This window comes from Macaca mulatta, chromosome 20, assembly GCF_049350105.2.
Source record: "Macaca mulatta isolate MMU2019108-1 chromosome 20, T2T-MMU8v2.0, whole genome shotgun sequence".
Taxonomy (NCBI): Eukaryota; Metazoa; Chordata; class Mammalia; order Primates; family Cercopithecidae; genus Macaca; species Macaca mulatta.
This window is the reverse complement of record NC_133425.1, coordinates 2651459-2676067: the sequence shown is the minus strand read 5'-3', so window position 1 is coordinate 2676067 and position 24609 is coordinate 2651459. Positions and strand designations below refer to the sequence as shown.

General features: G+C 56.0%; 2 protein-coding genes across 20 annotated transcripts in view; both read left to right on the top strand.

The window, feature by feature from the left end:
- CLCN7 (chloride voltage-gated channel 7) overlaps positions 1-11603 on the top strand; it is a 35905-nt gene extending 24302 nt beyond the window's left edge. For 7 of the 17 annotated variants that reach the window (XM_077985090.1, XM_015125279.3, XM_077985098.1 and 4 more), the window contains 16 exons: positions 317-410; positions 739-803; positions 1284-1400; positions 2048-2102; positions 2603-2663; positions 3582-3720; positions 5089-5182; positions 6104-6273; positions 7655-7706; positions 7887-8014; positions 8217-8302; positions 8497-8626; positions 9289-9348; positions 9436-9612; positions 9928-10008; positions 10295-11603. In XM_077985090.1, the coding sequence (XP_077841216.1) occupies positions 317-410; positions 739-803; positions 1284-1400; positions 2048-2102; positions 2603-2663; positions 3582-3720; positions 5089-5182; positions 6104-6273; positions 7655-7706; positions 7887-8014; positions 8217-8302; positions 8497-8626; positions 9289-9348; positions 9436-9612; positions 9928-10008; positions 10295-10381 (1596 nt within the window). In that variant the 3' untranslated portion in view covers positions 10382-11603. Of the gene's footprint in view, positions 1-316; positions 411-738; positions 804-1283; positions 1401-2047; positions 2103-2602; positions 2664-3581; positions 3721-5088; positions 5183-6103; positions 6274-7654; positions 7707-7886; positions 8015-8216; positions 8369-8432; positions 8703-9241; positions 9349-9435; positions 9617-9927; positions 10009-10294 lie in introns of all 17 variants that reach the window. The other 10 variants (XM_077985093.1, XM_077985089.1, XM_077985088.1 and 7 more) reach the window with 5 other exon arrangements.
- A 3062-nt stretch (positions 11604-14665) lies between these two features.
- The window catches only part of CCDC154 (coiled-coil domain containing 154), a 30857-nt gene continuing 20913 nt past the window's right edge, over positions 14666-24609 (top strand). For all 3 annotated transcript variants that reach the window (XM_077985134.1, XM_077985127.1, XM_077985123.1), the window contains exon 1: positions 14666-14775. The gene's annotated coding sequence lies outside the window, so the exon portion shown is untranslated. The remainder of the gene's footprint in view (positions 14776-24609) is intronic.

The window sequence follows — 24609 nt, the reverse complement described above, 5'->3', positions numbered from 1 at the left end:
ACATCGACAGCAAGGCTGGGTTTCCGTCCGTGCGGTTTTCGGTAGAGGGTGGAGGTTTTCAGAACCTTGTGTGTGCTGGAAAGTTGAGCTCCTGGCTGGGTCTTTCTGTGTTTCCCTGGACTGCCGGTGGCTGTGCCGACCCTGCTTTGTCTTGCCGTGGTCCGCAGCGCGGCGCTCTTCAGGAATCAGAGCTGGTGACTCGGTCGTCCTGAAAGCCCCTTCCCCTGCGCAGCCCCTGTCCTGGTGGCCGCTCTGCCTTTCTGAGAGCTGAGCCCTCGAGGAAGCTGCCCCAGCCCCGGGTCCGTCTCTGTTGCAGATCTTCGAGTATTTCCGCAGAGACACAGAGAAGCGGGACTTCGTCTCCGCAGGGGCTGCGGCCGGAGTGTCAGCGGCGTTTGGAGCCCCCGTGGGTGAGGAAGGCTGTGCCTGGTCTGGAGCTTTGCCCTCACCCTGTGTGTTGGAAGAAACGGTCTCCTGTCTGTAGGCCCAGTACCCGCTGAGGGTGGGCAGAGGCTTGGAGTCACAGCCGGGGCATTTGGAAGCGGCCAGCGGCAGCTGGCAGTGTGCTCGGGCCCAGCCCTCGGACCTCCCTTGGGGTTCCTCTCTGTGTGGCTGGGGCCTACCCCAGTAGCTTCTTTCTGACATGGTCTGAGTTTCCTGGAGCCTGGGGGCGGGAGTTGGTGGTGGGCATGGTGCCCTGTGTCCAGCTGGCACCCGATCCGGCCGCCTGCCTTCCAGGTGGGGTCCTGTTCAGCCTGGAGGAGGGTGCATCCTTCTGGAACCAATTCCTGACCTGGAGGATCGTAAGTGCCTGCTGATGGCTGCCTCCCCGTCAGGGCGCATGCTGCACTCTCAGTCCCCACCATGGGGTCCGCCCTGGGGCCACCCATCAAGCTGCGGCTGGACCTGGACCCCCTGTAGGTCTGTCAGGCCCTGGCCCTGCCCAAAGCGGCGGTCATGCCTTTGCTGCCCAGTTCGCCCTTGGTCCTGGGCACCATTGCCAGCCCCAGTTGGCTCCCGGGTGGGGAATCAAACAGCCAGGAACCCAGTCCTGCCCCACCTTCCCCTCTTGCTCTCCAGTGGCAAGTTCAGAGAGGGCTGAGCCCCTCCTTCCCCGGCACAGTGCGCCCGCCCCTAGCTCCAGCCCCTTCCCTTCTGCCTTGGGCGGGGTCTGCAGACTCCTGGCCCCCGGCTGACAGGAGGGGCCATGGTCCCTGCTGGTCCGTGGGCCCTGGGCTGGGAGCACGGCTCTGAGGGCGCTGGTTTCCTGCTCTCTATCGCAGTTCTTTGCTTCCATGATCTCCACGTTCACTCTGAATTTTGTTCTGAGCATTTACCATGGGAACATGTGGGACCTGTCCAGCCCGGGCCTCATCAACTTCGGAAGGTTTGACTCAGAGGTACCTGTCCCATCGGCCACCTCGCCCACCTCGCATCTTGGGCCAGGACCCTGTTTGCTTAAGGCCCAGGTTGAGGATTTGGTCCTTTAGAAAACTGGCTCACAGCTGTGGAGCCAAGCTCTTGCGCGAGCTCCAGGACCCTGAGGGGCTGCAGGAAGACACCCCAAGCTGCCCTCAGGTCAGGGCGCCATGTGACCAGCAGGGCACCTGGGATGTCTCACAGTTGCTGCATGAATGGGGCCTCCCATGGCTTGGGGGCACGTGCAGCAGCCGCTGTGGGGGCAGGTGGGCTCAGGCAGCCTGGGGCCTGGGCTGGAGAGCCTCCCCGTGCCATCGACAGGACGGCTCTGTGCGCAGGAAACTGGGGGATCACCGGCTGTGTTCCCAGTGCCTGGGGCCCTCCCCGCCCCGGGTGCTGAGGGTGGCAGGGTCTCTGAGAGTTTCCCTGGCCGCCACACCAGGCAGGGGCCAGACCTGCTCAAAACACCCAGCGTGTTTCCCTCCTGTGGACTTCCGCGGCCTGCGTGGAAGGGCGGGAAGGCGCTGTGTGGCTACAGCTCTCTTACGACGGTGGTCCTGAGTTTCAGCAGAAAGGAGCTGTGGGCCTTTTCCCTCACATCCTCTGCCTTCTCCCTCTCTCTGCACAGAAAATGGCCTACACGATCCACGAGATCCCGGTCTTCATCGCCATGGGTGTGGTGGGTAAGAGCTGCCCCCAGCTCTGCGGGGACGGCCTGTGGGCCTGGCTCGGCTGGACTAGAGGCCGTGGTTCCCTGGAGCCTGCCCTCATCCCAGGGCCACCTGGGGGCCTGCTTCTTTAGATTTTTCCATGGGCAGCACGCTTGGGGGTGGGGAGCCAAAAGCTTTGCTTCTGTGGCTTCCTGTTGTTTATCTCTCTGTTGGCACAAACCACAGGGCTGCAGGGATGGATGGGTTTTCCTCTAAGAGGTAGAATTGGTCCCACCAGCGTTTATTGCTCTGCACGACACCTTTTCCCTGAAGAAAGGCGGAGCCTTTGAGAAACAGCGCCCCCAGCCCTCAGGGTGTGACGATGGGGAGGAAGCATCTTACCTGGACCCCTAGCCCCCTGCCCTCCTCTTCCCTTGGCAAACCCTCGAGCTTCTGCTGCCATCTGGGAGCTGGAGGGCAGAGGCCTGCCCCTTTCCTCTCGTTTCGCTGACTGGCCTTTCCCCTGTCTGCAGGCGGTGTGCTCGGAGCTGTGTTCAACGCCTTGAACTACTGGCTGACCATGTTTCGAATCAGGTGAGAAACTGCGTTGCATATCGTGTTGGCAGGCGTGGCCACACAGGCCCTTTGAAAGCAGACATGGTGGCGTGGGGTTGACAGTCCGAGGCCACAGCTGAAAGAAAGGCTGTGTGTGCAGCCTCCTGCCTGATGGTTTCCCAGTGGAGCTGCTCAGGAGAGATGTGTCCTGGGGCCTGGAGGGGACGGACTAGCCCGAGGCTGGAGCGTGAGGGCTCCGGGAGGACAGCCCCTGGGTAGGAAGTGAGGCCCTTCGTGGGATCGGGCCTGGGCAAGGCACGCCCAACCTTCGCCCGGCTCTGCCTGGTAGCAACCGCAGCTGTCCTGCTCCCGGCCTCTTCCTTCTTGGTCTGTGCCAATTTCAATGCTATCGGGTGCAGCCGGGGCACGGGGAGCGCCACTTCTCACGTGTTGGGAGGCGTTGCTGCTGAGGAGTCTACCCCAGGGAAGAGGACGAGCCCAGGACATTCGGGCGTCTGATTGACGATTAAACACCGGCCTGGCCCAGCGTGGTGCCTCACGCCTATAATCTCAGCAGCACTTTGGGAGGCCGAGGCAGGCGGATCACCTGAGGTCGGGAGTTCCAGACCAGCCTGACCAAGATGGAGAAACCCTGTCTCTACTAAAAATACATAAACAAAATTAGCCGGGTGTGGTGCCAGGTGCCTGTAATCCCAGCTGCTCGGGAGGCTGAGGCAGGAGAATCGCTTGAACCCGGGAGGTGGAGGTTGTGGTGAGCCAAAATCGCGCCATTGCACTCCAGCCTGGGCAACAAAAGCAAAACTCCGTCTCCAAAAAAAAAAAAAAAAAAACCCCGGCCCCCCCAGTGTCCTCCGTCAGGGACTTGGGTTGCCATGGGAGCTGCTGAGGGGCCGCATTGCTGTCCTGCCTGCCATGCAGCCTGACTCTTGGTTCCAGGTACATCCACCGGCCCTGCCTGCAGGTGGTCGAGGCCATGCTGGTGGCCGCCGTCACGGCCACGGTCGCCTTTGTGCTGATCTACTCGTCGAGGGACTGCCAGCCCCTGCAGGGGGGCTCCATGTCCTACCCGCTGCAGGTGGGAAGCTGGGCCCAGGTGGGGTCCAGCAGGCAGGGCAGCCACAGGGCGGCCTCCAGGAGCCTTGCTTAGGCCACGGGAGGAGAGCTGCCCACCCCACCGAGTTCCAGAAGTGCACAGGCTGGCAGGTCTCAGGGTTAGTCCTGTCCACCCAGATCTGAGGAGGCCAGGTGTCTGCCGAGGTGCCAGGGAAACAGGCGGTGGTGTGGGGGCCAAAGGCTCCCCCCAGTCCTCTTCCCAGAATGGCAGCCTCATGGGGCGAGTCTCAGAAGCCTGGGGACACCGTAGATGTGAACCCAGGAGAAATGCAAACCTCCGTCCACAGCCGGGCCTGTGCTTGGTGTTCACGGTTCACCACAGTCCATGTGTCCATCTGCACTGTGAGACAGTTGCCTGTGCCTGGTGCCCACGGCTCACCACAGTCTGTGTGTCTGTCTGCACTGTGACACGGTTGCCCTGGAAAGCACCGTGCTCAGGGGAACCACACATGAGGTCACGTGACGTAGCCCTGTTAACAGGAAACATCCACAACGGGGAGAGCCTAGAGGCCCAGCAGAGCAGTGGGTGCCGTGCCGGGAGTGGGTGCAGGGCGGGGTGAGCTGACGGGACAGGTGCAAACCGTTAGAGGCGTGGGAGGCTGGGGGCTGTGGGGTTGACCAGCCTTGCTACACTCTGCTCCAGCCCCGTGGACAACACCCCAGTGTTGCTGGAGCCTGGGAGGCTCTGGGCCTGGGCCTGTGTCACCGGGGCACCTGACAGCCTCTTCTAGGAGCTTGTGAGCACCTGGGCCCACCTTCCCCGGCTCCAGGGACGGACAGCCCCCCAGCCCCCCAGCCCAGGGTCCTGCTGACCCACCCCCAGGGCTGTACATGGCTCTGGAGCCCCTGCTGGGCCTGGGCCGTGTGTCCTTCCCCTCCGTGACCGTGGCCCACCCGATGTGTCCTCCTTCCCTCTGTGACCGTGGCCCACCCGATGTGTCCTCCTTCCCTCCGTGACCGTGGCCCACCCGATGTGTCCTCCTTCCCTCCGTGACCGTGGCCCGCCCGATGTGTCCTCCTTCCCTCCGTGACCGTGGCCCGCCCGATGTGTCCTCCTTCCCTCTTGTGACCGTGGCCCACCCGATGTGTCCTCCTTCCCTCTTGTGACCGTGGCCCGCCCGATGTGTCCTCCTTCCCTCTGTGACCGTGGCCCGCCCGATGTGTCCTCCTTCCCTCTGTGACCGTGGCCCGCCCGATGGCGGGGCTGTGTGGTCTTGCCCCGATGTTGGCCGGGCACAGAGTACACGGCCTCTCACGGCGCCGCCAGGTCTGTGCCTGCGACCCAGCGGCCCGTCTCCCTCCCAACACGCGCTCTCTCCTGACCCCGCAGCTCTTCTGTGCAGATGGCGAGTACAACTCCATGGCCGCGGCCTTCTTCAACACCCCGGAGAAGAGCGTGGTGAGCCTCTTCCACGACCCGCCAGGTGTGTGTGGGCAGTGCCACCGGGCAGGCCCCGGGATCCGGGCGTGGGCGATGCCTTCTGGTTGAGTGTCCCCTGTGGGCCGAGGTCGCAGCCCCGGGCTGGGGGGTCATTTCTAGCATGGATGATAGCAGGGACTTGCTCCTGTAATCCCAGCACTTGAGGAGACCAAGGCAGGAGAATCGCTTGAGCCTAGGAGGTTAAGACCAGCCTGGGCAACTTAGCAAGACTCTCTCTTTGCCAAAAAAGCAAAACTACCCGGCCACGGTCGTGTGCCCACAGTCCCAGGTACTCGGGAGGCTGGGCCAGGCGGATTGCTTGAGGCTGCAATGAGCTGTGATTACATCACTGCATACCAGCCTGGGTGACAGAATGAGACCCTCTCAAAAAAAACAGAAGAAAGCCCAGCCTGGTGACTGCCACACCAAGGCCGCGGCCTGGCCTCGCCCGACCACTAGGGTTTCATGGAAGCGTAGCCCGTGACCTTGGAGTGCCAGCCTTTCACCTCTGCGATGGTGTCCCCTGGCAGCCTCGCCCAACCCATGCACAGTGCAATGCCACCTGCTGCAGGAAGGGACCCCAGGCTGTAGGGGGCACCCTCTTCCCAGAGCCAGGCTGCAAGCTGCACCATAGTGCCCACCATGGAGTCTAGACCCGGCTCTACTGTGCGGCCGGTGCCTGGGCCGCCCGCCTGGACACGGCTCCTGCTGCTGGTATCAGGGCCCCGCAGAGCCTCTTGCCCTGTGGTCTCACGGATCCTTGCAGACTCTCTGCTTCCCAGGGAGGTTGAGAACAGGGAGCCTTCTGGGGACCGCTGGGCTCCTGGAAGGTGACTGTGAGGCCCAAGACTGGGCAGCGGGGCAGGGCGGTCCTGCGGAGGGCGCGAGTCATGTGGAGGTCTCATTAGCCCCTCTTCTCTTCTAGGCTCCTACAACCCCTTGACCCTCGGCCTGTTCACACTGGTCTACTTCTTCCTGGCCTGCTGGACCTATGGGCTCACCGTGTCTGCTGGGGTCTTCATCCCATCCCTGCTCATCGGGGCTGCCTGGGGCCGGCTCTTTGGGATCTCCCTGTCCTACCTCACGGGGGCGGCGGTGAGTGGGGCTGGAGGGGGAGGCTGTGGGGCCCTGCAGCAGAGCCAGGTCTTGTGGCCGTGCGGACCGGAGCAGGGGTCCCAGGGCAGGACAAAAGCATCGTGCCTCGCGTTGTTCACGGGCCGTGAGCGTTGTCCTGCTGTGGTGACAGCACGTGTACTGTGGCAGCACAGCCTGTGTGGAGTCTGGACCAGGCAAAGGTTGGGGGTGGAGGCCTATGTCCTCGTTCTTGAGAATGTGATAAAAAGCATGGGTGATTCTGGGCTGCCACAGAGCTGTTTTTAGGCTCCATGGGGTGGACGCCCGCCCAGGGCTGCTCTCTGGGAGGCCGGGCGCCAGGGCCGTATCCGCGGCCCGCCAGACCTTGGCCTCTGCGGGCTTTCTTTCTGTGCTTGTCTCCGCTGGGGCTGGGTTCCCTTGTATGTCTTCTGTTTCTCATGTCAGTCGCTTAAATAACACTGAACACCTGTAAGAGGCCCTGGCAGGAAGCGCCCTCCGGCTGCCCAGGCCTGCGTGCTTTGCCCGTCTCCGGCTGCCCAGGCCTGCGTGCTTTGCCCGTCGCCGGCTGCCCAGGCCTGCGTGCTTTGCCCGTCGCCGGCTGCCCAGGCCTGCGTGCTTTGCCCGTCTCCGGCTGCCCAGGCCTGCGTGCTTTGCCATCTCCCTGCACAGAAGGGTCTGTTTTAGTTTGTTTTGCTTTTTAAAATTGAGACACGATTCACATACCATAAAACTCAATCATTTTAAAGAGGACAATTCAGCGGCGTTTCTCACATTCGTGAGGCAGTGCAGCCATCGCTGCCGCTTCTAGAGTGTTCCGTCATCCCAGACTGGAAACCCTGTGCCCACTGACACGCATGCCCCGCCTTCCCTGGCCCCCAGCCCTGGCAGCCACCAGGGTCCTCCAGTCTCTGGCTTTGCTGCCCCCGACGTTGCCTCTACGGGGAGTCGCCGTCTGCAGCCTCCATGCCTGGATTCCTTGGCCGAGCCTCGTGTTCGCGGGGCTCTCCGTGTCCTGTGTGCTGGAGTTTCCTCCTCATGCTGGGCGGCGCTCCCTAGTTGGCCTGGGCTGCTGCATGGTGACCGTGCCCTCTGCACCCTCCATGCCTGCCACTCCTCTGTTCCTCTGGTGCCGAGCGCCTGGCTCAGGCCGAGGGCGCAGCCTCCGCAGCAGGGTGTGCTGTGCTGGGCCGTTCTGCGTGTGTGCGCACGGCCACAGGGTTCTTTCTTGGGCATGGGGCTGCTGGGCCTGGGCAGGGCCTCCTCCGTGTGTGTGTCTTGGTCGGTTTGGGCTGGGGTCTAGGCAGGGCCTCCTCCGTCTGTGTATCTTGGTGGGTTTGGACCTGCCACCGCACTGACACCTTCTCCATGTCACCTCCCGCAGATCTGGGCGGATCCGGGCAAATACGCCCTGATGGGAGCTGCGGCCCAGCTGGGTAGGTCCCAGCTCTTGCCCAGTGGGTGGGGGGCTCCACAGGGTCTGGAGGGGCCGTGGCTGTCGTTGCGGGGTAGGGTCTGGGGGCAGGTGGATGGTATGGGTGCTGCACAGAGAAGGTGGTGGCCACGTGACCCTGAGCCAGGCGGGTGGACGTGCTGGGTTCCTGATGGCCCCACAGGCGGGATCGTGCGGATGACCCTGAGCCTGACGGTCATCATGATGGAGGCCACCAGCAACGTGACCTACGGCTTCCCCATCATGCTGGTGCTCATGACCGCCAAGATCGTGGGCGACGTCTTCATCGAGGTGCGCCGGGGCCTCAAAGCCTCACCCTGAGCGCGCGGGTGCTGCCGTTGGGGAGGGGCCCTTGTGAGCCCAGCCTCCAAACAGCCAGTCCCCAGGGGGTGGGCTCGGGTTTCCAGGGCGGCCTCTGGGTTCCTAGGGGTAGTCTCGGGGCTCCAGGGGTGGGTGTGGGCTCCTCAAGGCCTGTGTCGCGCCCCGCCCGCAGGGCCTGTACGACATGCACATTCAGTTGCAGAGTGTGCCCTTCTTGCACTGGGAGGCCCCGGTCACCTCGCACTCGCTCACTGCCAGGTACAGCGCCCACGACAGCTGTGGGTGGGGAGGGTGTCCAGTGGCCTCTTGTCGCACAGGGGCGGGGTGCATGGCTCGCGGGCTCCAGGCAGCCCCGCCTTTCCTGTCCAGTGGCTTCACACCTCACCAGCCCGCGGGGATGACGTGGGAGTTGGTGGCGCATGACGGGCTGTGTGGCGGGGCTGCTCTGGCAGGGAGGTGATGAGCACGCCAGTGACCTGCCTGAGGCGGCGTGAGAAGGTCGGCATCATTGTGGACGTGCTGAGCGACACGGCGTCCAATCACAATGGCTTCCCCGTGGTGGAGCATGCCGATGACACCCAGGTACCGGGCACCCCGTAAACCGGGTCCCACCGATGAGACTCAGGTACCGGGCACCCCGTAGACCGGGTCCCGCCACGTGACCGCTGTTGAGTCCAGGGGTGGGAAGCACACGGCGAGGTTCGCAGGACAGGGAAGCTGCATGTTTGGGTGCACTGTTGATTCTAGGAGTGCTGAGAGCTGAGAGTGCGGCCGTGGGGGGCCGTGTGGACGCTGAGGCTGGGCGGGGCTGCGGCCTGGCAGGGTCCTGTGGTCCGAACCGAGGCTGGACTGAGAGCCGTGGCTTTGTCAGGAGGCCCTGACAGGATGCGCAGCTTGGCCGCTGCTGTGTGTCCCTTAGATGTGGACACTGAGGTTTGGGGTTGGTTTTTATTGGGACCCAGTGGGGCTGCATCTGCCCTGCAGCAAAGCCACCGTCCCTGGGCCCTTGGCTTTCTGCTGTTCGCGGTCAGGCCCCACTGCCCTGGCACTGATCCTTGGGTCCCGTGGCATTTTACACGTGGAATGCCATGGCGAGGCTGGTGTGAGCAGGTAGCCGCTGACACGGGGCCCACGCCCAGATGGGACATCTGGCTGGAACAGGGTCAGAGAGGGGCCCGACGCAGCATTGCAGCACAGCCCCCCACCCTCGGGCCCGTCACCCTGACCGCAGGCCTCTCTCGCAGCCTGCCCGGCTCCAGGGCCTGATCCTGCGCTCCCAGCTCATCGTCCTACTAAAGCACAAGGTGCGTGCCAGGCTGTGGGCCGCCGGGTGGGTGGGGGCCCCAGGGGGTGCTGGCTGGGCGCCTGATGCAGGGCCCTGCCGCCTGCAGGTGTTTGTGGAGCGGTCCAACATGGGCCTGGTGCAGCGGCGCCTGAGGCTGAAGGACTTCCGCGACGCCTACCCGCGCTTCCCGCCCATTCAGTCCATCCACGTGTCCCAGGACGAGCGGGAGTGCACCATGGACCTCTCCGAGTTCATGAACCCCTCCCCCTACACGGTGCCCCAGGCATGTGCAGGGCATAGGTGCAGGGGGCTGGGGCCGAACAGCGGGGGTTGGGGTCCAGAGCCTCGTGGAGGGGCGGTCAGGGAGGCGGGCAGGTGGCCAGGAGTCGGTGACTTTGTCTCCTGTGGAGGGGCCTGGCAGGCTTTTAGGCTTCAGGCCGCAGAACCGAAGTCAAGGGGCTGAGCAGGCTGGCCAGATAGGCGTGGGGGCTCAGGACGTGCCCGGACGCCGTGGTAGGGGGCCCAGGGAGCCAGCTCGGGTGAAGTCCCGCCTGCCCCCGCCGTGTGGGCGGCACTGACGGCTGTGCGCCTGCTGCAGGAGGCGTCGCTTCCCCGGGTGTTCAAGCTGTTCCGGGCCCTGGGCCTGCGGCACCTGGTGGTGGTGGACAACCGCAATCAGGTGAGCGGGGGCGGTAGGGGCGCGGGCGTGCCGTGCAGGGCTCCCCTCTTTCTCCTGCCCACGCTTACTCTCAGTTCCCGGCAGGGGACACTGAGGCACAGGACCCAGCACCGAGTCAGCCCATGCCCCATGGCCATATCCCTCCCCAGCCCTGCGCTCAGCTCGGGGGCTGTGCTGAAGGCCCCAAGCCCCCAGCCTGTGCTGCCCCAGCCACACACAAGGCAGGGAGCTCCACAGGCAGGCGGGAGCTGACCCGTGGCCACTGTGGCCTGGCCTTGTCCTGCAGGTTGTCGGGTTGGTGACCAGGAAGGACCTCGCCAGGTACCGCCTGGGGAAGGGAGGCTTGGAGGAGCTCTCGCTGGCCCAGACGTGAGACCCAGCCCTGCCCATGGTGGGCACCAGTGCTGGCACCCTGGCCCCTCCGTACTTCCTCCCGGAGTCACTGGTCTCTCGGGCCAAACCATGCTCCCCAGCAATGGCAATGGCGAGCATCCTGCAGTTGGGTGGGCAGGCGGTGGGCACAGAACTGACCCTCTCACGGAACTGACCCTGTGTGGGCAGTGGTCTCCTCCCTTGGCACCTCCTTGCGCACGCCCAGTCTCCGCTCTCCTCGTCTAGGTTTCTTTATCTCCAGGGATCAGCTGTGGGTGTGTGACCGCCCTACTGGGCTGTCAGCCTCTTGGTAGCTAGCGGCAGGGCCGGCACCTGTGTGCCTGTGCCTGTGTGCGTGAGACAGAGCCCTCGACCCTGCTGCTGCCCCAAGGGCTGCCTGCCCTGGAAGGGCCCCTGTGCCTCCACACCTGTGGAGTCTTCGAGACTTGGGAGCTGGCCTGGCCCCTCAGCCACAGGCTTGGCCTCGTTTTCAACCGTGAGCAGACAGCCTGTGGTCCCTGGGCCTGAGCCGTGGACTGGTAGCACCAGGGTTTGGAGGCTGGGACCGCCCCGGAGAACAATCTCGCGCTGGCGCCGCAGAGGAGCCCGGTGCCCTCCCCAGCCTGCATCCGGCTTGGGTACGCGGGCCCAGAGGACTGGGGTGACGGGCCCCGTGCTGTGGTGTCGAGAGCTGAGAAAAACCACCAAGGCCCTGAGCCCCACGCCCAGCCCTGCTTTGGGCCCTGAGCCTCAGAGCAGTGGAGTTGCTGCCCTGTGGACACGGGCTGGGAAGGCAGGCTTCCCCTAGCACGTGCGGCCCTGGCCTTGGGGGTGGCCTCCCTGCCCCGCCCCTGCCGGCCACCATGTGCAAGTGCAGCAGGGGCCTCAGAGGACACCTGGCCCAGCACGGGGCTAGAAGGGCCGGTGGACACCGGAGCCGAGAAGCCCTCCACCTGCTCACCTGAGGGCCCCTCAGAGGCTCCTCCAGCCAACCTGACTGGGCCCCCTCTCTCAGGGTGTTAGAGGCAACTTCAGTGTCCCTGTTAGAGCAACATGGGTCCCTCCATGGGGGGCTGGGGGCGGCTCCCTGCTGTGTATTTCCTCCCCAGGGAGTGGGGCCTCCCCAGGAGCTGACACCACACCCCCTGTTTAGCCCTCACGGGGCCCCAAGGCATCTGAGCGTGTCGGGTCTGAATGCGCGGAATAAAGAAATCCTCTCAGCCCACCTTTGCCAGTGTCTTCCCTCCCACCCCGCCCGGACCACATCCAACAGCCTGGGACTTGCAGGGCCCTGGGGTTAGTGCGCCATGTGCAGTGATAGAGGCGGGAAGGACAGCAGCTGCGGCCACCTGGGGCACCAGCCACATCCTCTTCCTCACCCCCGCCCCTCACCTCCCTCCTGGGGGCCTCTGGGTCCTGGCAGGTGGGTCTGGGGGACAAGGCAGAGGCACTCCGGGTGGAGGGGGTGGGGCTGGGGTGCCTGCACTGCACTGACGCCAGAAGAAAATTCCTGGACCTCAGAGTTTCGGAGTCTGGGCGCCGGAAACCTGGGTGGGGTTTTCCCTCACAGTGGTTCTGTACTGAGGACCTGGAGGTGATTGTATTTTGGATGTATCTGGTTGAATAGACCAGTCAGAGTCAGGATTCACGCGGCCTCTTTTTGCTTTTTAATGGGGCTGCTGAGCAAGGCTGGAGTTACCATGGAGCCCGCCTGTGCCCCACTCCCATGGCGCTGCCCAGGCCTCGGACTCTGCTCGGGCACGGGCCTGGCCGTATCTGGGGTGTCCTGAGGCTCTCGACCTCCCTGCTCCTGGCGTCCCTCCCTCCTGCCCCCTCCTCCAGCAGCTGAAGGAAGTCCCCTTTGCCAGAGGACACATGTCTGCGCCCCCTTGGGAGTGGGGCCCCTCAGATACGTCCAGAAGCAGGCAGCTGCGGGCCTGCGGGAGTGGGAGAGCTGAGGGCTAGGGTTCCACTGGCAGCTGGGTTGTGAAGCCATGAGGTGCTGGGGAGAGAAGGAAGGTTCCGGAACAGCCCCGCTGCCCCACACCTGCCTCTCTGTGTCCACAGAGGAGTCTCGCTCTGTCACCCAGGCTGGACTACAGTGGCGCGATCTCGGCTCACTGTAACCTCTGCCTCTTGGAGTCAAGAGATTCTCCTGCCTCAGCCTCCCGAGTACTTGGGACTACAAGTGCCTGCCGCCACGCCCAGCTGATTGTTTTTGTATTTTTAGTAGAGATGGGGTTTCACCATGTTGACCAGGCTGGTCTCGATCTCCTAACCTCAAGTGATCCACCTTGGCCTCCCAAAGTGCTGGGATCACAGGCGTGAGCTACCGCACCTGGCCTAACTTTGCTAATTTTTAACATTTTTGTAGAGATGAGGTCTCACTACTTTGCTCAGGCTGGTAGCTAAGAATCCTGTAAGCACTGAGGTAGTTGTGCTGGCAGAGGCACTGTGGGTAGAAATGACTCTGTTTCCAGAACAGCTGTTAGTAGTAGTTAGAATGGATTGCTGCCATCCTGGCTAACACGGTGAAACCCCGTCTCTACTAAATACACAAAAAACTAGCCGGGCGAGGTGGCGGCGCCTGTAGTCCCAGCTACTCGGGAGCCTGAGGCAGGAGAATGGCGTGAACCCGGGAGGTGGAGCTTGTAGTGAGCTGAGATTGTGGCACTGCACTCCAGCCTGGGCGACAGAGTGAGACTCCATCTCACAAAAACAAACAAACAAACAAAAAAATGAATTGCCGCCTACTCCAGGAAGGAAGAGATCTGATAGAATCAATCTTCCACCACTGGCTGGCTGGTCCCCTCCAGAGGTAGAGTAATACCGAGAATTCAGCATCAGTATCTTCTGTTGGCAGTTTGGCCATTCATCAGTGGCAACAGCCATATCAGCCTTTGGTTAGAAGGAACCCATAATATTGGGCCCATGCTGTCACAGCCTCTCCATTAACAGACCCATTGTTTTAAGCACTGAGATGGCCAAGGAGAGAGTCTGGCTGACATCCATAGGAGAAGTTAACCTGTTCACCTGGATTCTGAGTGCCTCTGGTTGACATTATTATGAGACACAAAGGTCTACACATTTTATGCCTATTTCATCAAAAAAAAATTTTTTTTTTTTTTAATGGAGTCTTGCTCTGTCATCCAGGCTGGAGTGCAATGGTATGATCTTGGCTCCACCTCCTGGGAATTAATTTAATCTTTTTTTTTTTTTAATTTTAACTTTTTTTAGAGACGGGGTTTTGCTGTGCTGCCGAAGCTGGTCTTGAACTCCTGGCCTCAAGTGATTTTCCTGCCTTGGCCTCTCCAAATGCTGGGATAACAGGCATGAGCCACCACACTCAACCTGTGCCTACTGCTTTTAATCTATCCACTTACTCCATTTCCTTCTTACCCAGACCTCTCGTCCTTATCTAATCTTTTCTTTCAGGGTCCTGACTGTTTTTGTTTTTTTTTTTTTTTTTGAAACGGAGCCTTGCTCTGTTGCCCAACCTGGAGTGCAGTGGCGCGATCTTGGCTCACCACAACCTCCACCTCCTGGGTTCAAATGATTCTCCTGCCTCAGCCTCCCAAGTAGCTGGGACTACAGGCACCTGCCACCATACCTGGCTAATTTTTGTATTTTTACTAGAGACAGGGTTTCACTATGTTGGCCAGGCTGATCTCTATCTCCTGACTTTGTGATCCGCCCGCTTCGGACTCCCAAAGTGCTGGGATTACAGGTGTGAACCACTGCACCTGGCCAATTTTTTTTATTTGTTTTTGTTTTGAGACAGAGTCTCACTGTGTCACCCAGGCTGGAGTGCAGTGGGGCAATCTCAGCTCACTGCAACCTCTGCCTCCCGGGTTCAAGCGATCCTACTGCCTCAGGCCTCCTGAGTAGCTGGGACTACAGGCGTGAGCCACCACGCCCGGCTAGTTTTGTATTTTTTTAGGAGAGATGGGTTTCACCAAGTTGGCCAGGCTGGTTTTGCCCTCCTGAGCTCAAGTGATCCCCCGCACCCGGCCCCAGGGCCCTGATTAACCAGACAAAGCACTCAACACTGGAAGTGAAATCTCAGCCCTTTTATTCCTCCATCCAGAGTGAATGAACAAATAAACACACTATTCTCAACTCCACTCACTGGGGGAATTTCCCTTTAGTGCTGTCTTTTAGGGGCTCCCCTGAGGAGAGCTGTGGTACAGCACCGTCTGTTTTAGTGCCAGTGTATCATCTGACCCTCTGGGAACCACGCCTAAGTTTCCTGCACCCATTATAGGCACCCAGCCTTGGTCTTTACTTTCTACAGAGCAGTAGCCACATACTAATTGCTAGAAGCTGTGTTGAAATGTTTCTTGTGTTCAAGCTTTAAAAGAGCCATCCCCAGCAGGCTATTAGGACCAGCTCCAGGTATGTTCTTGCCAAAAGATTGAATCTGAGTCATGAGCAAGTGCCAGTATGTCAGTAATTGTCATCTATTCAGCCTTAGGTTCCACTCCCCTGCTCCAACAACCTGAGGGTGCGCTCCTATGGTTTCTGTTTGGACATATTATTCCTAATTCTGTAATTCTTTTGGTGTGTAACCTATTTTCTCTTTGAGCAGCAAAGGTACTTCCCTCCCTGGGCTATGCTGAGACCTCGCTCGGTTTATCCATGTGAGCCTGGAGGCAGTGAAGGATGGCAGAGGTAGATGTTAAGGATGAGAGTCATTTGTGAGGCATCTGCCTCAGGTTAGGTCTTCTTACAAGGGGTCCAAGCCAGCTGAAGTGTCTCTCTTCCAGCTAAAGAACAGACTGTTTCTGATAGCCTGGGGAATTAGGAGAATCCAGGATGCAAAATTCTCATGTTTATCCACCCAAATATCTTTATCCTAGGTATTAGTGTCCCACTTTCCATCAGGGCCTGACTTTGACTTCAGAGTTTTGTTGAGGTTTTGAAGCAATGCTGCCCTTACTCTTAAAACCTAGGCCTGATTTTTAGTGCAGTCTACCCTGTTGTTACAAGTATCGAGGATCTTCTGAAATGCTGTCATAGAGGCTCTGTTGCTGTGACAGCTTAGCTTGCCAGCTGGTTTACCATAGCTTATCCTTTTTTGTTTTTTTGGAACATTCCAGTGCTTCCAATGTTAATACACAAATGGAAGGGGTCCACCGAGCACTGGTGGAAGGAGGTCGACTGAGGCCCTTCCTCCTAAGGGTCTGCTTTTCTTTTCTTTTTTTTTTTTTTTTTTTTTTTGAGACAGAGTCTTACTCTGTTGCCCAAGCTGGAGTGCAGTGGTACAATCTTGGCTCACTGCAACCTCCGCCTTCCAGGTTCAAGTGATTCTCCTGCCTCAGCCTTGCAAGTAGCTAGAATTACAGGCATGCGTCGCCACACCTGGCTGATTTTTGTATTTTTAGTACAGACAGGGTTTCATCATGTTGGCCAGGCTGGTCTCAAACACCTGACCTCAAGCAATCCACGTGCCTTGGTCTCCCAAAGTGCTGGGATAATAGGCATGAGCCACCCCACCTGGTCCTAAGGGTATGCTTTCTTTTCTTTTTTTTCCACTGTGTTGTCCAAGCTGGAGTGCAACGGCACGATCTCAGCTCACTGCAACCTCCACCTCCCAGGTTCAAGTGATTCTCCTGCCTCAGCCTCCCAAGTAGCTGGAATTATAGGAGTATGCCACAATGCCCCGCTAATTTTTGCAATTTTAGTAGAGACAAGGTTGTGCCATGTTGCCCAGGCTGATCTTGAACTCCTGACCTCAGATGATCTGCCTGCCTTGGCCTCCCAAAGTGCTGGGATTACAGGCGTGAGCCACCATGCCCTGCCAAGATGATTGTTTGTATCAAGTATTTGAACTGCCCACTAAGACAGGAATCAACGTTTTTCGGAGGAAGATAACACAATCCGGACTCCTACAACGTATTATTCGCAATGTCCAGTATTACATTTATTTATTTATTTATTTGAGATGGAGTTTCACTCTTGTTGCGCAGGCTGGAGTGCAATGGTGTGATCTCGGCTCACTGCAACCTCTGCCTCCCAGGTTCAAGGGATTCTCCTACCTCAGCCTCCCAAGTAGCTGGGATGACAGGCATGCACCAGCACGCCTGGCTAATTTTGTGTTTTTAGTAGAGACAGGGTTTCTCCATGTTGATCAGGCTGGTCTCGAACTCCCAACCTCAGGTGATCTGCACACCTCGGCCTCCCAAAGTGCTGGGATTATAGGCGTGAGCCATTGCGTCCTGCCCAGTATTACATTTCAATTTCCTAGACATACAAAGAATGAGGAAAATAAAATCCATAGTCAAGGTTGGGGGAAAAGTAGTCTATACAAATTAAACCCAAGATGGCCTAGATGTTAAACTTATCAGAAAAAGAGTTTAGGCCAGGAGCAGTAGCTCACGCCTGTAATCCCAGTGCTTTGGGAGGCCAACGTGGGCGGATCACCTGAGGACAGGAATTAGGAGAATTAGGAGTTCGAGACCAGCCTGGCCAACACTGTGAAACCCTGTCTCTACTAAAAATACAAAAATTAGCCAGGTGTGATGGCACACACCTGTAGTCCCAGCTACTCAGGAGGCTGAGGCAGGAGAATGGCTTGAACCCGGGAGGCAGAGGTTGCAGTGAGCCAAGACGGTGCCATTGCACTCCAGCCTGGGTGACAGAGCAAGACACTCTCACACACACACACTCACACACACACACATAAAGCCAGGCGCAGTGCCTCACACCTGTAATTCCAGCAATTTGGGAGGCCCAGGCGGGCGGATCATGAGGTCAGGAGTTCAACACCAGCCTGACCAACATGGTGAAACCTTGTCTCTACAAAAGATACAAAAAAAAAATTAGCTGGGCATGGTGGTGTGTGCCTGTGTTCCCAGCTACTCGGGAGGCTGAGGCAGGAGAATCACTTGAACCTGCGAGGCAGAGGTTGCAGTGAGCCGAGATCGTACCATTGCACTCCAGCCTGGGCAACAGGGCGAGACTCCGTCTCGGAAAAAAAAAAATAATAATAGAAAAAGAGTTTAAAGGAGCTAGCATAAATAAGTGCAAAAATTAAAGGAAAATATATTTAGGGAAAGAAAGAAAAGTAGAATCTTAATGAGTTAACAGAAATAGAAACCATAAAAAATAACCAAATGGAAGTTCTAGAACTGAAAATTACAATAGCTGAAATAAAAAAATTCACTGGATGGGATTTACAGCAGATTATATATGGCTTAATAGGCCAATAGAAAGTTTTCATTCTGAAGAACAGAATGTTGAGAAATTATAGAAAAATGAACAGACACCCCTTAAATTTATATGAATTTAAAAACAAGAAAAATGGCCTCAGGGACTTTTAGAGCAATATCAAATGACCTAATATATATGTAACTGGAGTCCCAGAAAGAAAAGAGGGTGCAATTGGATCAGAAAAAAACTATTTGAAGAAATAAATGTAGCCGGGCGTGGTGGCTTATGCTTGTAACTCCAACACTTTGGGAGGCTGAGGCAGGTGGATCACCTGAGGTCAGGAGTTTGAGACCAGCCTGGACAAAATGGTGAAACCCCATCTCTACTAAAAATACAAAAATTAGCCAGGTGTGGTGGCAGTTGTCTGTAATCCCAGCTATTCAGGAGACTGAGGCAGGAGAATCGCTTGAACCCAGGAGGCAGAAGTTGCAGTGAACCGAGATCATGCCATTGCACCACTCCAGCCAGGGCAACAGAGCAAGACTCCATCTCCAAAAAAAAAAGGCCAAAAGTTCTCCATATTTGATAAGAACAGATGACGTTACAAGGACACAGGAGCCAGCTTGCAGAGCCTCTGACAGGCCAAATCTGAGGAAATCAAGGCAACAAAATATATTCTGATAAAAGAATAGATGTAAGAAGTTCAACAAATTTCATAAATGGTAAAAAATATTAAAAGGCAAAAATAAAGACAGTCATACCTAGCCACATGATAGTCCAACAGTTGGAAACCAAAGATAAAGAAAATAAATCTTGAAAGCTGGCTGGGTGCAGTGGCTCACGCCTATAATCCCAGCACTTTGGGAGGCCAAGTCGGGCGGACCACCTGAGGTCAGGAGTTCGAGACCAGCCTGACCAACATGGTGAAATTCCGTTGCTACTAAAAATACAAAAAATTAGCCAGGCATGGTGGCGTGTGCCTGTAGTTCCAGCTACTTGGCAGTCTGACGCATGAGAATTGCTTGAACCTGGAGGCAGAAGTCGCAGTGAGCCGAGAGATCGTGCTACTGCACTCCAGCCTGGGTGACAGTGAAACTCTGTCTCCCCCTATAAATAAATACATAAACACGTTTAGCTTTGAATCTTTGTTTTTTGGATTTTTTTTTTTTTTAGACAGAGTCTCGCTTGGTAGAAACAAGGTTTCATTTTGTTGCCCATGCTGGTCTTGAACTCCTGGCCTGCAGTGATCCTCCCACCTCAGCTTCCCAAAGTGCTGAGATTAAAGGCGTGAGCCACTGTCCCAGCCCTCCGTGATGTGAATATACTACTTTTGTCTTTTCCATTGACCTCGTGATAGGTATGTGGGTTGCTGCCTACTTCTCCCTGCAACACCACCACCAAATGTGATGAAGAACGTACTCTGAAATGTCAACCGAGAACTGGGAACACAGCTGACACATCGGGATATTTGCCCCCTCCAAATCTCAGGTTGCAATGTAATCCCCACTGTTGGAGGCTGGACTCGGGGGGAGGCATTTTGCTTCCTGGGGACTGATGCCTCCTGAACGACTTTATGCCGTTCTGTCATGATTGACGTCTCGCCGTATGAGTTCACAGGAGATCTGCTTGTTTAAAAAAGCCTGTGGCGGCCGGGCGCGGTGGCTCAAGCCTGTAATCCCAGCACTTTGGGAGGCCGAGACGGGCGGATCACGAGGTCAGGAGTTCGAGACCATCCTGGCTAACACGGTGAAACCCCGTCTCTACTAAAAAATACAAAAAACTAGCCGGGCGAGGTGGTGGGCGCCTGTAGTCCCGGCTACTCGGGAGGCTGAGGCAGGAGAATGGCGTAAAAACCCGGGAGGCGGAGCTTGCAGTGAGCTGAGATCCGGCCACTGCACTCCACTCTGGGCGACATAGCGAGACTCCGTCTCAAAAAAAAAAAAAAAAAAAAAAAAGCGTGTGGCTTCCTCCCCTCTCCTGTTCCCTGTCTCACCATGGGATACGCCAGCCCCCCCTTCGCCTTCCATCACGATTGTAAGCTTCCTAAGGCCTCACCAGGAGCAGATGCTGGCGCTATGCTTCTTGTTCAGCCTGCAGAACTATGAACTCTGGTCTTGCTAAGTTGCCCAGGCTGGGTTTGAATTCTCCACCTCAAACAATCCTCCTTCCTTGGCCTCCCAAAGCACCAAGATTATAGTCGTGAGCCACTGTGGCTGGCCACCTTCAATATCTCTTTACGTCCTATCCAGGAATTCAAGCTTCCTCTTCTATGAATTGCCTATTAATATTTTCCCACTTTTTTCAGTCTTATTTGTATTGGCTTATAGGAATTCCACGTGTATACCTAATAATGATGCTCTGTGGCGTTTAGATGTGGTAAATACCTTTACAGAGTCTGCTATTTGTCTATTAACTTCATCTAGAGTATTTGTTGTTAGACAATCGTGTTCAATCTAGGAAACTGTAGAGTCCAGATTCAACCCAAAGAGCCAGAGGGGTAGAGGGGGTGGCTCTTACTCCCCATATCGCGGGGGTGCCTCACCCCCCCTGCAAGGTGGATCGTAAGAGCCAGTGGGGGAGAGGGGGTGGCTCTTACTCCCCACCTCGCTGGGGGTGCCTCACCCCACTGCGTTCTGTGTCCGTTATTACCATTCTCTTTTTTTCTGGTATCAGTGACAATTTCACAGGGTGTGTGTACACAGCCTGCGATATGAAAACTAATAGCATCCTCTGCACCTTCTCATATTAGGGAGCATATCACACCATGGGTGTACACTTTTTGCGAGATTTGCGAGATTTGGGGTAATGTCATCCTTGGTTTCCCTGAATATTCGGGAAAATATCACAGGGCGAGTGTCCACCCGCTACTCTGTTGGGAGGCACATCCTACGTTAGCTACTGGAAATTAGGAGCTATATCACGGATGGGGTGTAGAGCCACCGTCATATCTCAAGTACTATCATGCTCTCCCCGACGAGTTGTGAGGAGCAAAATATCATGGGGGGCTGTACACCTTCTGCCGTATTGGGAGTAATATCATCATCTCTTCCTTTAGATGACAGCAACAATATCACAGAGTGGGTGTACACCCCGTGTATTTTGGAAGCAATGTCATTAGTGAATGACATTCTTCTCGATTTTACGATTCATATCACACGCAGGGTGTACACCCCTTGCTATATTGGGAGTAATATCACCTCTCCCCATGTGGTTATTAAGGACGAAATCACAGGGTGGTGTACACTTCCTCCGTTATTGGGAGTAATATCATCCACTCACCCCCTGGATATCAGGAACCACATCACAGAAGAGTTGTGCACCCCCTTCGACATCGTCAGCAATATCATCCTCCTCTTCACACCTGGATATTAGGAACAATACCACGGGGGGTTGGGGGTGTGCACCCACTGTGAGATCCAGAGTAATATCAGCCTCTTTCCCGCTGGATATTCGGAACTATATCACAGCTGTGTGCACCTCCTGCGATATTGGGAGTAACATCAGCCTCTACCCCGCTGCCTATTAGGAACAATATATGGGGGGCGGGGGGGTTACACCCCCTGTGATATCGAGCGTAATATTATTCTCTTTTCTCTGTACCTTAGGAACTATATCACAGGGGTCTGTACACCTTCTGCGATATTGGGATCAATGTTACCCTCTCCCCCTGCCGAATATCAAAAAGAGTATCACAGCAGGGTGTACACCCCCTGCGATATGGCCAGTAATGTCATCGTCTCTACCTTTGGATACTAGGAACAACATCACAGAGGGTGTGTACACCCACTGCGATATTGGGCATAATGTTATCCTCTCTTCCCCTGGATATGAGGAACAATATCGCTGGTGGGGGGAGGTGGAGTGCCTTCAGAACAGTATCACTGGGTGGGTGTCCACCCGCTGTGATATCGGGTGTAGTATCATCCTCCCTTCCCTAGATACTCAGAACAATATCACAGGAGGACTGTACAGCCCCTGCAATATTGGGAGTAATATCATCCTCTCCCCCTCTCCACATAAGGAACAATAACCCAGGGTGGGTGTACATCCCCTGCAATATTGGGCGTAATGTCATCATCTCCCAACGTGGATGTTGGGAATAATGTCACAGGGGGGTGTACACCTTCTTCAATATCGGGAGTAGTATCATCCTCTCCCCTCGGGATTGTAGACAAAATATCGAAGGGGTTTTACAACTCGTGCGATATGAGCAGTAATATCATCCTCTCCCCACCTAGGTATTACGAACTATATGACAGGCGGCTGTACACTTCTCGCGATATTGGGGGTAATTATCATCCTCTCCCATCATGGAGCAGGAGGCACACACCCACCCTGGGATATTGTTCCTAATATCCGTGGAGGGGAGAGGCTGATATTACTCCCAATACGCCAGTGGGTGTACATCCACCCGGTGATACTGATCTTAATATTCAAAGGCCGAGAGGTTGATATTACTTGAAATATCTCAGAAAGTGTACACCCCTGTGTAATACTGTTGCTGATATCCAGAAGGGGAGAAGATGATATTACTCCCCATATCGCAGGAGGTGAACACCCACTCTGTGAGAGCTTTCCTAATATGCAGGGGGAGAGAGGATAATAATATTCCCAATATTGCACAAGGTGAACACCACCCACCCCCGTGATATTGTCCTTAATATTCCAAGCCAGAGAAGATGATATTACTCCCAATATCACAGAAAGTGTACACCCCCCAGCGATAGAGTTCCCATGATCCAGGAGGAAAGAGGATGATACTACTTTCAAGATCGCAGGGGGTGTACACGCCCCCGGTGATACTGTTCCTAATTTCCACGTGGGAAAGGATGATAGTACTCCCAATATCTCAGGGGTCATAAACACTCCTTTGATATTGTTCCTAACATCCAGGGCGGGGAGAGGGTGATATTCCTCCCTATATTGCAGAGGGTGTACACCCATCTTTGATATTGTTCGCAATCACTAGAGGGGGAGATGATATTATTCACAAAATCGTAAACACGCTGTGTGTCCACCGTGGATCCCAATATCCAGGGAGAAATATTACTCCCCTTATCGCGGGGGGTGACCACCCTGCATGTCATGTAGTTTTTTATTTATTTATTTTTTTTTTTGAGACGGAGTCTTGCTCTGTCGCCCAGGCTGGGGTGCAGTGGCCGGATCTCAGCTCACTGCAAGCTCCACCTCCCGGGTTTATGCCATTCTCCTGCCTCAGCCTCCTGAGTAGCTGGGACTACAGGCACCCGCCACCTCGCCCGGCTAGTTTTTTGTATTTTTAGTAGAGACGGGGTTTCACCGTGTTAGCCAGGATGGTCTCGATCTCCTGACCTCGTGATCCACCCGTCTCGGCCTCCCAAAGTGCTGGGATTACAGGCTTGAGCCACCGCGCCCGGCCTCATGTAGTTTTTTAAATCCAGGGAGGAGAGGATGCTATCGCTACCAATATCGAAGAAGTGTACACGCCCCCTGTGATGTGGTTCCTAATACCCACGTTGGGAGAGGATGATATTACTCTCAATATCACAGGGGCTGTACACACCGCCTGTGATATTTTTCCTATAATCCAGAATAAGAGAGAATGATATTACTCCCAACAGTGCAGGGATGTACCCCCCCACCATGTGATATTGTTCTCAAGAGCTAAAGGAAGAGAAGATAATATTATTATTTGTAGTGCAGGGGGTGTACACCCACCTGTGATATTGTTCCTAACATCCAGGGAGGGAGAGCATGATATTACCCCCAGTCTCGCCGTGGGTGTACACCCACTTTGTGATACTGCTCCTAATATCCAGGGGGTAGAGTATGACATTACTCCCAATTTAACAGTGGGTGTACATCCACTCGGGGATATTGCTCCTAATATTCAGGGAAGGCGAAAGTGATATTACTCCCAATATCGCAGAGAGTGAACAACCCTTCTGTGATATTGTTCCTAACATCCGGTGGGGGAGAGGAGGATGATATGTTCAATATCGCAGGCTGTGTACACCCACCCTGTGACATTGTTCCTAAAATCCAGGAAGGGAGAGGACAGTATGACTTTCTATATAGTAGGAGGTGTACACCCACGCTGGGATTTTGTTCCTAATATCAAGGAGGGGAGAGTGGGCTGGGCGCGGTGGCTCACGCCTGTAATCCCAGCACTTTGGGAGGCCGAGGCGGGCGGATCACAAGGTCAGGAGATCGAGACCACGGTGAAACCCCGTCTCTACTAAAAATACAAAAAATTAGCCGGGCGCGGTTGTGGGCGCCTGTAGTCCCAGCTACTCGGGAGGCTGAGGCAGGAGAATGGCGTGAACCCGGGAGGTGGAGCTTGCAGTGAGCCGAGATCGCGCCACTGCACTCCAGCCCTGGCGACAGAGCCAGACTCCGTCTCAAAAAAAAAAAAAAAAAGGAGGGGAGAGTGTAATATTACTCCCAATATGGCAGGGGGTGTACATCCCCTGAGCTATTGTTCTTGCCATTCAAAACAGGAGAGGATGACATTGCTCCAGCTATCGAAGAAGGTGTAAATCCCCGTGTGATATTGTTTCTAATATCCAGAAAGGGAGAAGAGGATATTAATCCCCATATCGCAGGAGGTGTACACTCACTCTGATATTTTTCCAAATATGCAGGGGGGAAAGAGGATAATAATATTCCCAATACTGCAAGGGTTGTACACCCCCGTGTGAGATGGTCCTTAATAATATTACAAGGCGGAGGGGAGGATATTACTACATATATGGCAGAAAGTGTACACCTCCCAGGGATATTGTTGCCATGATCCTGGAGGGAAGAGGATGATATTACTTTAAATATCACAGAAGGTGTACAGGCCCCCAGTGACACTGTTTCTAACTTCAGCGTGGGAGAGGAAGACATGATACCCAGTATCGCAGGGAGTAGAAACACTCCTGTGACACTGTTCTTAATATTCAGGGAGGAAGAGGATGATATTACTGCCAATACACACCCGTCTGTGAAATAGTTCATAATTTCCAGAGGGAGAGATGTTATTACTCACAACATCGTAAACAGGCTGTGAGTCCACCGTAGATCGTAATAGCCAGGCGGGAAGAGGCGGTGGCT